General features: G+C 38.2%; 2 protein-coding genes across 2 annotated transcripts; one reads left to right on the top strand and one right to left on the bottom strand.

Annotated features, from left to right (window-relative positions):
• The first annotated feature begins 257 nt into the window (after positions 1 to 257).
• On the top strand, positions 258 to 9,438 carry DYNLT5 (dynein light chain Tctex-type family member 5). Its single transcript, XM_075184004.1, has 5 exons — positions 258 to 361; positions 3,577 to 3,700; positions 6,288 to 6,379; positions 7,842 to 7,966; positions 8,488 to 9,438. Exons 2-5 carry the CDS (start codon positions 3,579 to 3,581, stop codon positions 8,689 to 8,691), a joined length of 543 nt encoding a protein of 180 aa, XP_075040105.1. The 5' UTR covers positions 258 to 361; positions 3,577 to 3,578; the 3' UTR covers positions 8,692 to 9,438.
• Positions 9,439 to 10,188: 750 nt separating this feature from the next.
• INSL5 (insulin like 5) lies at positions 10,189 to 12,433 on the bottom strand. Its single transcript, XM_075184005.1, has 2 exons — positions 12,214 to 12,433; positions 10,189 to 10,769 (listed from the first exon to the last, which is right to left on the bottom strand). The coding sequence occupies exons 1-2, from the start codon at positions 12,389 to 12,391 to the stop codon at positions 10,531 to 10,533; spliced, it is 417 nt and encodes a 138-aa protein (XP_075040106.1). The 5' UTR covers positions 12,392 to 12,433; the 3' UTR covers positions 10,189 to 10,530.
• Between the last annotated feature and the right edge of the window lie 3,941 nt (positions 12,434 to 16,374).

Genomic DNA, 16,374 nt, shown 5'->3' on the forward strand with positions numbered 1-16,374 from the left:
AATATATGCTGAATTCAGTAGAGTTACAGCCATTTGTTTTACCATCAGTTAACAATTAAAGTCCAGGTATTTGCAATTAGTGCATAAGCAGCTTTAGCTTTTACATTGTGGAAACAAAACTTTGCTTGTTAGACCATTCATCTGACAAGACTCACCATCCAACGGCACTAGGACCCGGCGGCCTGCCTGTAACAAGAAGCGTGATTCTGATGACGTCACTGTAACCCTGCCTGTCACACTCCGGGGCTTTCCATCTCTCATTCGTCCGTTGTAGCAGGAAGCCCCGCCCCTTTTCTTTGCTCTGCTTGGTTGCTAGTGGCAACAGAACGCTGACCTGGATCTGTGCGTGGAGCTGCTGGAGGTAAAAGTTTAGCAAACTGTCCCTGAAATGTTTATCATATGCAATAACTGCCGGTGTATACAGCTCATATATCATGATGTGTATTTACTGGCAGCACAGAGAGGAAGCCTGTAATATGCTGAGCCAGTAATCAGTATATATGTAATGTATATAGCATGGAGTAGCCAGCACCAGCCTTATTTAATGTCTAAATAAAGTACTGCTAGAAGTATGTTTGTACAGTCAGTCTATATTACATGTAATAACAGACACATAGTATTACTGTGCATCAACTTGTAGACTTTTTGTCTAAGGGCACTGAGTGTGTATGTATAAATGTAAGATTTTACAACCTGTGTTGCTATAGTGACATCTCTATCTCTAAAAAAATATATACAGATCTTTATATGGGATTCTGCTATTGTATAAACTTAACTAATTGAAACACAGATTGTCTTTAAACTTTTGAATGTAAACTTTTAAAAAAAAACAAAAAAAAAAAACTTTTACTTAGATATTAATATTAATTTACAGTTATGTACACATTAAGTACTTTACTATTAATATGTTTAAATATCAGGTAACTGAAGCCTTGTACAACATATTATATATAAAGTATAGTTAATTTATAGATTATGATGCAGAGGTTTGTAAAAGGATTGTAGTGACCCATTTTGTTTAGTCCTGGCTTTCTGGCTAAAACCATGATATACCTGGGGGTAAATGTATCAAGCTGAGAGTTTTTTCGGCGGGTTTGAAAAACCAATCAGGTTCTAGCTATCATTTATTTAGTACACTCTACAAAATGACAGCTAGAAACTGATTGGTTGCTATAGGCAACATCTCCACTTTTCAAACCCGCCGGAAAACTCTCAGCTTGATACATTTACCCCCTGGAGTAGTTCTGGAACTACACGTCCTGTGAGCCTGAGTCATTAAGGAGAGCAAAGCATAAAAAAAAAGGAGTAACTTTGTACCTGGGCAAAACCATGTTGCATCGGAGGGGGAGGTAAATGTAAAATGTGATGGCAGATTTATAGTGGGGGTAGGGCTTGTCCTAGATCAACTTTAAAATTCAATTTCAAAATAAGCCTATCAAGTATTTGTGTGCTACATGAAAAAAAACAGCCAGAATTTAACTTATGTGCAAAATAATAAACTCATTTGCATCCCTTGCATTGTAACATGGTTTGTCAAACTTACTCCTTTTTTTTGGCTTTGCTCTCCTTAATGACTCAGGCCCCTGTGTCTTTTGTGCTGTGTGTCATTTTGCTGTATAATCTGTGTATACTGTAAAGGCTGAGAGGGTTAATGGCCTCTACCAGGCATGTCTTGCTTGTTGGGTATCTAAGAAACGGGCTGCCTTGGTGTCACATTGCCCCAGGGCAGCAAGACAGGCAGGTCAGTGCAGTGTAGAGAACCAAGTACAAAGCCACTACTAATGCCTTTGTGTTACAGCCTTTGTTTTGTTCACCACCTACACACACTGTAGGCAGCCATTTTTTTTGTGTGAACCAAATTTCAGTTTACTAGGAACTAGTGGCATTACTGAGGCATAAGTGAATTGATAGTGTATATTGGTTTATACCAGTGGTTCCCAAACTTTTGCAGTTCGCGGACAATTAGAGTCTCCATAATTTTTTCAAGGCACCCCTTCAAAATAATTACCGAGCAGTCCCGTTTTTTAAGCATTTGAGTCAAAATAACGTAATAAGTATTTAGGTCAGGACAGAAATACTTATTTAGTTGTATGCAAAAATAATACACATAAATCCAAGGGAAAATAATATTTTTATATTTTTTTTAAATTATATTTCTGTCAAAGAATAATTTACAGCTAACTCACACTGTGCCCTCCTTCATCTCCATACACTCTGTGCCCTCCTTCATCTCCACACACTCTGTGCCTTTCTTCATCTCCACACACTCTGTGCCCTCCTTCATCTCCACACACTCTGTGCCCTCCTTCATCTCCACACACTCTGTGCCCTCCTTCATCTCCACACACTCTGTGCCCTCCTTCATCTCCACACACTCTGTGCCCTCCTTCATCTCCACACACTCTGTGCCCTCCTTCATCTCCACACACTCTGTGCCTTTCTTCATCTCCACACACTCTGTGCCCTCCTTCATCTCCACACACTCTGTGCCCTCCTTCATCTCCACACACTCTGTGCCCTCCTTCATCTCCACACACTCTGTGCCCTCCTTCATCTCCACACACTCTGTGCCCTCCTTCATCTCCACACACTCTGTGCCCTCCTTCATCTCCACACACTCTGTGCCCTCCTTCATCTCCACACACTCTGTGCCCTCCTTCATCTCCACACACTCTGTGCCCTCCTTCATCTCCACACACTCTGTGCCCTCCTTCATCTCCACACACTCTGTGCCCTCCTTCATCTCCACACACTCTGTGCCCTCCTTCATCCACACACACTCTGTGCCCTCCTTCATCCATGCACTCTGGGCTCCCTTTGCCCCCTCTGCACCCTCGCTCTGCCCCCTCTGCATCCTCGCTCTGCCCCCTATGCATCCTCGCTCTGCCCCCTATGCATCCTCGCTCTGCCCCCTCTGCATCCTTGCTCTGCCACCTCCTTCATTCTTTTGCCCCTCCATTGCTGTTTCCTATCACCATTCCCCTCCGTTTCTTTACTTACCATACTTGACCTTCTTTCCGCTATTTCTTCTGTCTTTTATTCTGTCTTACCAATTTAGCGGTGCCTGGGACCCAGCATCCTCTCTTCTGCCGCTTGTCACTGAATGTCGGGCATGATGACGTCACACCCGACATTCAGTGAGGAGGAAGGGGGGAGGAGGATGCTGGTCCCGGGCGCCGCCGGATTGTTAAGTTTTTTTCCTTTTTAGTTTTTCTCCTCCTGGCCACGACACCCCTGGGAGCCGTGGCGCACACATTGGGAACCTAGGGCTTAGACATTACTACGATCGTGTCCATGAGTAGGTGATGTGTACACTAAGATTTTATTGCATGGAAACTTGTGGAATGTGGAATAAACTCTGCAATGTATGCTGGGAGTTGTAGTTTAAAAGCAAGTAGTAAGTTACAAGGTTTGTGTAGCCTGTATGACAAAGGATTGGTTGTTATGGGGAAAAAGATTGTCCAATATCGGGTCTTGTACTGCAAAATAAAGATTATGGCAAATTCTCTATTACAAACCATTGTGCTCAGCTCCTAACCCTTCTCCAGATGTTTATTAACCTCACCTTAATTATAGGAATGTCTGACGCAGCGAAAGATAAGGCAGCTCGTCTGCTGAAGAAGAGAGGAAGCGTTTCATCTCTAAGTAGCCATGAAATCAAACCACGAGAAAGTGTCAACAAGCCCAGAGACTCCCGAGAGTATGTAGATCAGAAGGTCTTATCTATCTATCTATGTATGTATCTATCTATCTATCTATGTTCTATCTATATCATATCTATCTATGTATCTATCTATCTATATCATATCTATCTATATCATATCTATCTATCTATCTATCTATATCATATCTATCTATGTCATATCTATCTATCTATCTATCTATCTATCTATCTATCTATCTATCTATGTCATATCTATCTATCTATCTATCTATCTATCTATCTATGTCATATCTATCTATCTATCTATCTATCTATCTATGTTCTATCTATATCATATCTATCTATCTATCTATCTATCTATATCATATCTATCTATATCATATCTATCTATTTATCTATCTATGTATCTATCTATCTATGTTCTATCTATCTATCTATTTATCTATCTATCTATCTATCTATCTATCTCACATTTATCTCGGGTGGGGTCTGTTTTTGTGGCTGCATTATTGCCGACAACAGGTAGCCCAAATTGTTTTTTTAAGTGCTATAAGGCCTAGAAGGAGGAACTAGGGACTTACCATAGAGCAGACAAACAAGATTCCCCACACGGCTAATTCCCGACAGATGTAAATTGCGACTTTCTAAAAATGTCTCCAGTTTGAATGACGTCAGTTACAACGGTCACAGTGAGATTGCCGGCTTTAAAGCAGCAATGGGGGGACCCACAGCCTGTATAATGTAATCCGGGCGGTGGGTCCCCCCATTGCCGCTTTAAAGTCGGCAATCTCACTGTGAACTTTGTAACTGAAGTCATTCAAACTGGAGACATTTTAGAAAGTCGCAATTTACATCTGTCGGGAATTAACCGTGTGGGGAATCTTGTATGTCTGCTCTATGGTAAGTCCCTAGTTCCTCCTTCTAGGCCTTATAGCACTCAAAAAAATTTCGGCGGACTAACTGTTGTCGGCATTATGGCAGCCGAAATAATGATTATCACCGATTTATCCTATCTATATTCTATCTATCTATCTGTTCATCTATCTCATATCTATCTATCTGTCTATCTATTTATTTATCTATCTGTTTATCTATCTGTTTATCTATCTGTTTATCTATCCATCTCATATCTATCTATCTATATCTATCTATCTATCTGTTTATCTATCTATCTATCTCATATCTGTCTATATGTTTATCTATCTATCTCATATCTGTCTATCTAATATCTATCTATCTAATATCTATCTATCTCATATCTATCTATATGTTTATCTATCTATCTATCTCATATCTATCTTTATCTATCTATCTCATATCTGTATATCTAATATCTATCTATCTCATATCTATCTATATGTTTATCTATCTATCTCATATCTATCTATCTGTTTATCTATCTATCTCATATCTGTATATCTAATATCTATCTATCTAATATCTATCTGTTTATCTATCTATCTATCTATCTCATATCTATCTAATATCTATCTATCTATCTCATATCTATCTATCTATCTCATATCTATCTATCTATCTATCTAATATCTATCTATCTATCTATCTATCTATCTATCTGATATCTATCTATCTAATATCTATCTATCTGTCTTATCTGATCTAATCATTCATGTTGCTTCTGGCACTCATTATTAACTCATTTACCTTTTTATACAATAGATTAATAATAATAATGACCGTTACATTATTCTTGCTCTTGAAAGAAGAAAATATTGTTCTTTGGAAATTATACTTTCTAATTTTTTACACCCATTATTCCGTGTGTTGCTTCCTATCCCTTCCTCCCTCACATCTTCCTTCCCTCTATTCTTTCAGTCTCCCCACCTTTCCCAGCTTCCATTATATCACTTTATAAATCCCATAAACCAGGACAATATAGGACCAGTACAAACTTGTTTATACTGTTTGAAAATGTTCTTTATTTTCTATGCTGTTCACAGTTTTACATGCTGGTCGTGGTTTTGTTTCCATTGCCTTGAAATAAAAATATTGTTAAAAATATGGATAATGAGGGCAGGGTATTACCATTATCATAGAATTTTCTATGCTCTCGGTATATACATCACATTACCGCCCGCTAAGAGAGTAAATTATGGCGGTTTCCTGTCAGTAAAACCAAAGCTTATAGAACAAAAGAAATTCAGAGTGAAAAGTCAAACTTTACCTCTCATAGACATGAGGACAGTATGCCCCTCAACTGAATTAGATGTATTAGGTTTATTTTTAAATTCATTTTAAAATTCCAGTATTATGAATAATGGTTCAGCTCACAAAATGGCTCCCCTCACTGCGTGTAGTGGAGTGGTGCATTTTAAGGGTCAAGTTTGGAGCTCCGGGTCATTTTAATTTTGGTTCTTCACTGCTTGCAGACCTGTAAACAGAGGGACTAAAATTGCAAATAAAAATATTTTTACAAGTTGTAGCAGTAGGTGAGGGGGACTATATTGACCTGAGAAAGTAGAGATGGCAAAGACTATCTCAGAAATATGGCATGTGCACTGACTATATGGGAAAATAAACTGCCCAATTACTCGTTTAAATTGGATGATGATCAAATCTAATGCAAATATTGTGAAATAACACTCCTTAATTTCCTTTCTAGTTCTATGAGTACGGTGTCCTATATTGATGAACCAGGACACCATGACGATATCCCCCGCCCAGCGGTACAACTGGATAACACCTATCAATTAGGTACTGAAGGTTATTGGGAGTTTCTTCATTTAATATAGCACTTTTATTATTATTATTATATGGAACTTTTAAATAGATAGGAAAGAGTTACGTTGAAATCACATTGCAAATGTGAATTGATCCCAAATGGTTAAAAAATAAATAACATAATATATTAAAAAAATTGCAATTTCACTGACATTTTCCCAAATTTTTGAGCTATAGGGCCTGATTCATTAAGGAAAGTAAAGCAAAAAAAAGAGTAACTTTAAACCTTGGCAAAACCATGTTAGAATGCAAGGGGAGCAAATGAGTTTATTTTTTTGCAGATAAGAAAAATACTGCCTGTTTTCTCATGTAGGACGCAAATACTTGATAGCTTTATTTTTACACTGACATTAAATGTTGATCTAGGACATGCCCTACCACAATTATATATCTGCCATCACATTTTAAACTTACCTCCCCCTCCAATGGAACATGGTTTTGCCAAGGTTCAAAGTTATTCTTTTTTTTTTTTGCTTTACTTTCCTTAAATGAATCAGGCCCTTAATGTATATAATGACCATTAAAGGGGATTTATATACATTAATGGTTATTATCCTGCACAATATAATGATTATTTACCTTTAATTTATATACCTCCCTACACTACAAAACAAAATAAAAAAATCAAGACAAAATTGGCTGTACCCTTGAAATTCCTCAATCACGCCCAGTCCACCCTAAACTCGCCCCCAAATGGCTTAGCCATGCCCACATAATGACAATAGCTGGCATTGTATCATCATTGTTAATAACCTGGTCTATGTAATAACAGGTAATATTTTGTACTACTGTATATTAATGTAATCTGGTCATAATAAAGATGGTTGATCTGTCAAGTTTTACCGCAGAAATAAACCTTGCTTTGTAAAGACCGCTTTTTAAAATTTATTTAAAAATGCTGCGAACATTACATTTTTAGGAAAATCTACACAGTTTGTAAGTAAAAATGATAAAATGAGGTACAAATTGAATACCGCCCTTCTTAATCGCATTAAAATAGAGTATTGCTAGTATTGCACACATATTTGTAAAATCTTGTGAAGGGTAACTCCACTCTTAACTTGAAATATGACTTCTGACTGAAATTGCCTGTGGATAACTCAAAAACACATTGCTGCTCCCATTTGACAGATATGTTCCGAATCACTTCCGTAGCGACATCTGTAACCATGGAAACAATTTATTAAGCACAATTTGTTTCCATGGTTGTTAAGGAAGGTCAGTTATCCACATCCTGTCAAATGGAAGGGTGTTGTTTTGTTTTTTTAGTTATGAACTGAAGATTTCAGGCAGAATTTCAAATATCAGGAGTTATTCCTGTTAGCTACAATGTCCAGCATAATGATAATGATTACAAAAGTAATTTTTTGCACTGTTCATATCCTACACTAAAATATATGATGAAGTAAGTCCTAGGAAATGTTCTTTGCTGTAGGTCCAGCGCGGCGTTTCCCTGTGGCCACCGTCAATAATATTTTAAAGGACGTCCTGACAAGTTATCTTCAGGAAGAAAAGTACGAGGCCGAGTTATGTAGACAAATGACGAAGACAATTTCTGAGGTAACACATGACACGGAATTCAAAATGACAACCCAGCGCTGTGAGACAGCAATGCTAACCACTACACTACCTGAAATAAATGTGTGCAAATATTGGTTTGGTACGGTGAAAGTTGATTAAAAAAAACAAAAACTTTGCAATGTTCCGGGATGGGGGGCGGGCAGATTTATATCCAATTCCAACATCTTTGTCTTGATTGGTGTTGTAAAATTGCAGATTTTGACAGCCATTTTGCAGACGGGATTTAAAACAGCAATTTAAATAAAGGAAAAACTTGGTGTGTGGGGTTGGAAAATATATATTTAACATCCCAAGCGCCTTGATTTGTCTTTGATTAAATTGCTGTTCTAAAATCCACTGGCAAAATTGCAGAAAAATAAGGGGGTTGATGCATTTACCTCCTGGAATCTGCCCTCTCACAAATTTTAATTATGCAAACAAAACTGCCTGAAATATTCTTTTTGTGCATGTGTGATTTGCATGTTTTACACCAAGCCAACGCTCTTGTATATCATTTACAGGTTGTAAAAGCTAGAGTGAAGGATTTGATGATCCCGAGGTATAAGATCATTGTTCTCATCTACATCGGACAACTGAATGACCAGAGCATGCGAGTCGGCAGCCGGTGTATCTGGGATCCTGCAAACGACACCTTCTCCTCCTACACGTTCAAGAATAACTCCCTCCTTGCTCTGGCCAATGTCTATGCTGTTTATTATGAATAAACAGAAGTCCGCAACACCACCTTGCTGATGGCTGGTAACATTATTACATCAACGATCAGGGTTTACAGCCTGTGGCCCACCAGCTGTTCTGGATCTCAGTCCCGGGATGTCCTGCTGGGTGTCCTTAGACTTGTAGTTCTATAACGACTGGAGAGCCACAGGATGCCTACCTCTAAATTAGAGCAAGTTTCAACTCCAAAGACCAGAAACCAGCAGAAACATTACTGGACGTGACGACCGGTTGGGTTTCCAGTATCTGAATGTTGTCTTTTTGTACAAGAATATTTATTTCATAAAGTTCTAGAGGAAGTAACAAGTTATATATTTGAATAACATTTTTATAGATCAGCATCAGTTTAGCAGCATATGGGTAGTGCTGTATTTTTGCCATAAATTCCATTTGGGAAAATGACATAGGTCATTACACCATTGTAGATTGTTATAATTAAAGGACAGACTATAATGTTGTATTCGTATAAAGAGAGGGTCAGTGTAACCCATATACTAGATGTTAAAGTACTTTTGTCAACAGAAAGAACTAACCACAGTTAGCTACATTGGAATGCATTGCAACTAGAGTTTGAAATTGTTTCCAGGATAGGTAACTATCACCGTTAAATCACTTTTGCTAGTTACTTTGCTGTCGTATTGATGAAAATCATCTGCGGTCAAAGCCTGGTCTAATGCATTTAATATGTTTACTGTGATATATCAGCCCAACCAAAATAAACAAGGATAGCTGCAGAATTTATTGTGCTGAAAATTATTTATATATATATATATATATATATATATATATATATATATATATATTAGAAAAGAAAAGAAAGATTCCGCCCCTCAACCTTATTTTTTGCTGTTCTCTACAGTTTTAAACTCAGACAAATCCTGATTGGATGTACCTGTCAAAGATGACACTTGTGTCTCCTTTCCTATGCAGCGTTATTACGGGGCTATATGTGATTGCATACCATAGTACTGTACTATTCTTTGCTTGCTGTCACATATAGCACATTATAGTGAGGCAGGGACAGCCGGAAGCATGTCTGTCCTATCACCGTTATGTAGAGGATAGGCGGACGTTCTGCACCGTCCTCTGCTATTTCACAGCGTCCAGTAATGAATAGGGTAGATGGGTAAGGATGGGGGCACACGAATAATGAACAGTAAAGACAATGGGGGGATAAATTGTTATGATGCGAGTTACCCTTTAACCTATGGCCGGCTGGTAAGATCTGGTGAACAGATCTGGTAATGCCTGGCGCTCTGACATCAGAATTAATAAGAAGCGGAGATGACTCTGGTCTGGACCCCTTGGAAGGGTGTATTTGACCCCTTGGTGATATGCCCGCAATCCCTGGGATGCCTGTTGACCTCCGCAGCGTTAGACCCACTGGGAGTCAACTTGACAATATCACATCAACTGCTTTATATCCTATCCGTGCCCCACTTATCATTTCCTTACATCAGTGCTGAATAATACATCAGACTGCAAAATAATGTATCCAGCAATTGTAATTTTTATTGGTCATCAGCATCCAACTATCACCTGAGGTCTGGGAATTTACAAATCATTGTTAAACAAGTTCACGGGAACCAGAATCATTAGCACCAGCGTGGCGAGAAATCTGGTTGTGGAAATATAGTGTCACATGACAGGGAGTGAGAAAAGTAACGTCACATGACAGGGAGTGAGAAATGTGATGTCACATGACAGGGAGTGAGAAATGTGATGTCACATGACGGAATTGGAAATGTGATGTCACATGAGAGAGTGAGAAAGTAACGTCACATGACAGAATACAGATTATTAACACATTAACAATACAACATAGCACTCTAGCAGAGAGAACTTAAGTCCTTTTTCTTGCACCCAGTTCTACAGCAGGCTGTGGTCAGTAGCTCGTTCAGGTCACGTCTCTCTTGAGCAGAATTTTTCCGTGTACCCCAAAACTCTTCCAAAGACCCCGACTGCTGCAGATCCTCATAGTTCGGAGAGTTGATTTTCTGGACCTTATATTCCACTGGTCCTGTCAGCTCTTCATCTGCAGACTCCATCACAAAGGAGTTTTCCCTGTCTGTAGAAAATAGAAATATTGCTACAATCATTGTCCTCGAAATCTTAGCAGTCTGTTCTGATCAAGGTTTACATAAAATTATTATATGGAATTTGATGGCAATAATTGCACCTTCTGTAGATTCCTAAAAATGTTACTTATTAATTCACCTGAATGCTAATCTCTCAGTCAAGTAACTAGTTCCTAATTGATTGGCTGCAACTGATAATTGGTTTAGTCCACAAAATGGCTGCATTCACCGAACCAGGGTGACATTTGCACTTATAATGACAAAAAACAAAAACGCTCCCATAATTATGTTTATTTTTTTCTATCTCTTTATGGAATTCAACAAGTAGGTAAGTACAATGAGTATTTATGTGTTTTAACATTCGTTTAAGCTAAAATGACCTACAGTGAAATTAACGTTCCTTAAAAAAAAAAGTTAATAAATCTAAACGTTGCCAAGTAAATAAACTGTATTTTTAAAGGGGGTACAATTTTTTTCTATTTATATTTTCAATAAAACATGTAAAACTATGTAGGTGGACTAATTTCTCTACAAGTTTACTGATAAGAATGGGAGCTTACATAAACTTAATTGTATAAATAAATATCATTCACCGCAGTGTCATGATATATGAGGAGGACAATAGAGACAGATTGAGAGTTAGGTAGTAGAAGGAACAGGGTCTCCCAACAGTACAGAGTAATGATATGAGGAGGGCAACAGAGACAGGCAGGAAGCCTGAGAGACGGTGGAAGGAACAGGGTCTTCCAACAGCACAGAGTTGTGATATGAGGAAGGCAATAGAGACAGGCAGGAAGCTGAGAATTAGATAGTAGAAGGTACAGGGTCTCCTAACAGCACAGAGTAGTGATATGAGGAGGGCAATAGACAGGCAGAAAACCTAAGAGATAGTAGAAGGTACAGGGTCTCCCAACAGCACAGAGTAGTGATATGAGAAGGGCAACAGAGAGAGGCAGGAAGCCTGAGAGACGGTGGAAGGAACAGGGTCTCCCAACAGCACAGAGTAGTGATATGAGGAGGGCAATAGAGACAGGCAGGAAGCTGAGCGTTAGATAGTAGAAGGTACAGGGTCTCCCAACAACACAGAGCAATGATATGAGGAGGGCAATAGAGAGGCAGGAATCCTGAGAGGTAGATAGTAGAAGGAACAGGGTCTCCCAACAGCACAGAGTAGTGATATGAGGAGGGCAATAGAGAAAGGCAAGTAGACTGAGAGTTAGATAGTAGAAGGTACAGGGTCCTCCAACCGCACAGAATAGCGATGTCAGGCTCCTGTCACTGCTACAGGAAGATTGTGGTGTACAACACACCTCTATATGGAATTAAGTTCTTACATTCACCTTCACGGAAGTTTGCATCCTATGAGCAATATTTTTAGTCTGGAAGGCTTCATGAAGCTAGCCCCTAGCCACGCCACTGCCGTTCAACACTTACCATTCATGTCTTGGGGTTTTTCAGGCAAAAGTCTCCTCCACCTAGATCCTCCGCAGGTGTAGATGACCGCTCTGATGAACTCTCTTCCGCAGAGTTTCACAAACTGTCCATCTCCTTTCACTTGTTCAGCTGCTGCCAGGAGAATGAGCAGGACACAGCAGACAGGTAGGACCCTCATATTGCAGAAAGGAAAGTGGGTTCCCTTGTGTGCCTGGATACACTGGGAGCTGGAGAAGATGCGGAGAGCCGCAAATCCCGGATATTTTATAGTAGAGCCCTTCGCTTCCTATTGGCTGGAGAAAGATTTCCTGCCATCCTATTGGCTGGAGAATTTGCTGCTCAGCAAAGCACAATGAATATAGCAATTCTCCATGATGTGGCAGGTAATTTAGGATATCCTAGGGAGTGCAGGTCATACGGTCGTTAAAACTGCTACTTAACAGATTATACCAGCTTGAGAGATTTTAAAGTCTCATCATCAGAATTGTGCAAACATTGAAATGGGGTCATTGTCTCCCTTTGCCATGAAATACGCATCCTCTTACATATGTCCACGGTTTATGTGGAAAACCTTTAAAGTAAATGACCGTGTGTAAACCTGGGACAAATGTAGAGCGTATACCGCTATTTTATTGATTATTTGTTTTAACAAAATAGTCCAGTGTTGTATTGTGGGGCAGTAAAGACAAATATCACACACAGATGTTTACTAACCTTGCGAAATATCAGTTTCTAGAATGTTTAATATTTTGTAGTTCATTTGTGATGTTTATGAGACGTAATCCTTAACTCTTCGGTTCCGTGACATAATGCTGGTTGTTATAACTAGCTACGGCAATATGAATGCTATAATAAGGCTCTTACTGCATTATATTATATATATAATATTATTATATACAGAGGAGGGCACTTTACTACCTCTGAACCCATTTCACTATACCCTAATGTGTGCACTGTTTGGGTTCTGTACAATCCATACACCACAGAAACTATTTAACTGTCTTCCACTGATGAGATCAAACAAGATTGAAACAGGCCATGTTCAAGTTGAGTTTATGGGCTGTGCATCTCTGGCTGTGCTAGAAAGATAATTATTCTGGATTTATGGTTGGCTAAAAGGGCCAAACTAAGGAGTGATCAGCATATATCTTCCTAGTGTGAAGATTAATGTTTTCCTCTTTTGTTCTTTGGGTTAATGTTGATAGAATAAACAAAACTATAATCATTTATATATCTTCTCTTACAAGAAAGCTCTGGAATTCAGGATTTAGGGGTACATTTACTAAACTGCGGGTTTGAATACGTGCAGATGTTGCCTATAGCAAACAATCAGATTCTAGTTGTCATTTTGTAGAATGTACTAAATAAATGATAACTAGAATCTGGTTGCTATAGGCAACATCTCCACTTTTTAAAACCTGGAGTTTAGTAAATATACCACTTAGTGTTTCATATGAGGGAACCTTTTTCTGGACTATTTTGGAGCATAATACTTCCTATTTAGGGGGGTATTCAATTGGGCGCAAGTTTTTGTTTTTTCCCGCAGCATTAAAAAAAACCAAAAAAAATCACACGGGGGTTTTTAACTGCTATAGCGACTGTTTTTAGTTAACGCAGAGTTAAAACTCGTGCAATTCAATTGAATAAGAGGTAACGCTGCCCACGCGTGTTAATCATTGGTGTTTGCGAGTTTTTAGGGGGGTGTTTAAGGCGGTCATGTATAACACAAAGAAAGGATTGCATACATTTTCATACATTAGATTGCATTACACAACCTTTCTATTTGATAATATCTACATTACAGTACTTTCTTCAGCATATTTTTTTATTTCACTATTTTTTACTATAGAATCATCTATGCCATGTCCAAACACATTAGTACATGTTTATTTGTACCAAAAACATACATAAATATATTTAATTTGGGATTTTTATTTATTTATTTATTTTATGGGGGGGTTTTTTCATTATTTTTTCACAAGAAAATCAACTTTTACATGTTAAGCATTACTGATAAACATAGTTCCTCATTTTTTCATTATTACAAGATTTCAAATAGTTTTCTTAGGATTTTTATTTTTAGCACACCCCAAAGAGGTGCGAGATAAAACAGCATATTGGCCTGTTTAACGCGCCGTGTTAAAAAACAATTGAATAGCTTTTAACGCAGCTGCCTCTCGCACACCCTGTACTTTCAATAGACCTTGTACTGGAACGTGAGAGGACCGTTTCATGAAAAAAAACGGAGCGTTAAAAATGGAATTGAATCGCAGGTAAAGTTAACCCGCTTGAAAATGACAAAAAAACACGTTAAAATGGATCCACGCGGTAAAAAAATATCTCCCGGTCAATTCAATTCCCCCTTATTGTTGGTAGCACTGACTTCACAATACCTCTGGTCTATCTCTGTATTAGTCACTTTATAAAAAATATTGTGAGGTAAAACCGGTGTTCCTATATAAATGCTGCCTACCACAAATGTAGTAATTTCCATACCTTGAAAGAACATTCATTATAAATCGCTGAAAAATAATCTTAAGAATTATGGTAAAAATACCTCCACACACAGGGTCCGATTCCTCAAGGAGCGCAACGTGAACGTAACTTGGGTATAATATAATTGCACGGACGCACGCCCATATACAGGTACAAGAAACGTGTCCATTTGAATACGGGTGGGTCTAAGTACGTTCTTACTCCAGGTTACTTGGTTCAGAGAGATGGAACAGACTGCAGAATACCCACAATGCATATGTGCAATATAAAGTCACATCTGAACGCAGGGAAAAAAATATATTAAATACATTAACACAACTTAATACTATAATCATTAATAAAAATACATTTAAAAAAGTTATTTTAATTTTTTTACATGAAATACATGTAGCAGGATATTCTTAATGTGTATTGTACATAAAATGTATTTTTACAGTTTGTCTTTATTGCAAACACATGCTAGCATGCATACACGCCAGACTTCACTATGGCTTGGCACTTACACCAGACCTATAGCTGGTGCAGGTGATACTGCTAATAAACATGTACCTAAGAGATGCCCAGAGCTGGAATCGGCCGCATATTCGTCACGCCCTTATTGTACATTCCCTACGACAGGAGCATGTGAAGAGCAATATTACGCAATATATGACAGGTAAACGGACTTGCGTTCCTTCATGAATCAGGCCCACAATGCGAAGACAGGTTAATTACATTATGTATTGTTTTGCCTGCAGCGCTGTTATCTCATTCTATGGCATTTTTTAGCCCAATTTACCCTGTCTAAACAAACAAAAAAATAAACTAGACTATTCATTCAAAATAAGAGAATGGCAATGTTTACTACTGACACAAAATGGCCGCCTCCATTGACTAGAAGCAACAGACGCTCTTTAGGTGACACTTTCATTATCTCAGTATTACATCGGGCTGAAATCTAACATTATTGACCATAGGGATGATCACACAGGGTCTCCCCGTGAAATCGCAGAACCTGTAACATGACTGGAAGCGTTCATCATTCTGCTACTTGTTCCCTCCTTATCCATTTGTTGAGGGTCACAGCAGCCGCTCTGTGTCATCAAACACATTACCTGTCATAAAGGCATTTGCAGATTTATGGCTCTTTCAGATAACAAATCTTATCAGGAATACAATCATTCTGTACAAGGCACATAAAGAAAACATTTGGCCTTTCCAGATAAACTTTACAGGTTCAAAATCAGTTCTACTAATCAAACAAATCTGTGGCAGGATTAGTGTTCACACACACACATATATATATATATATATATATATATATATATAACTAACTTTTGCTTTGTCAATTTCAGAGTCGTTTTCGTATATATTTTATTATTATTGTTTGACGGAAACGATTTGTATTATAAAAGGTAATTTTTGTCACTGAATTTTATGAGATTTTTTTGTTCTTTTTTTACGTGTTCTAAATCTTTAGGTTAGAGGTTTGAGGCACTAGGAAACCCCCCTCGGTTTGCCTATGATTATAATTACCTGGATAAACAATAATATTCCTCATTCCTGTGTATGAAGAGACATTTTGGTGTACCTCCCAAGATTTGAGGCCAGATCTACCAAATATCTCACTTGGCGGTGGTTTGAAACCTCCGCTCATTGCCACAAATTTCCAACAGTTTAGTGCTC

Source organism: Mixophyes fleayi, chromosome 8 (genome assembly GCF_038048845.1).
Source record: "Mixophyes fleayi isolate aMixFle1 chromosome 8, aMixFle1.hap1, whole genome shotgun sequence".
NCBI classification, from domain to species: domain Eukaryota; kingdom Metazoa; phylum Chordata; class Amphibia; order Anura; family Limnodynastidae; genus Mixophyes; species Mixophyes fleayi.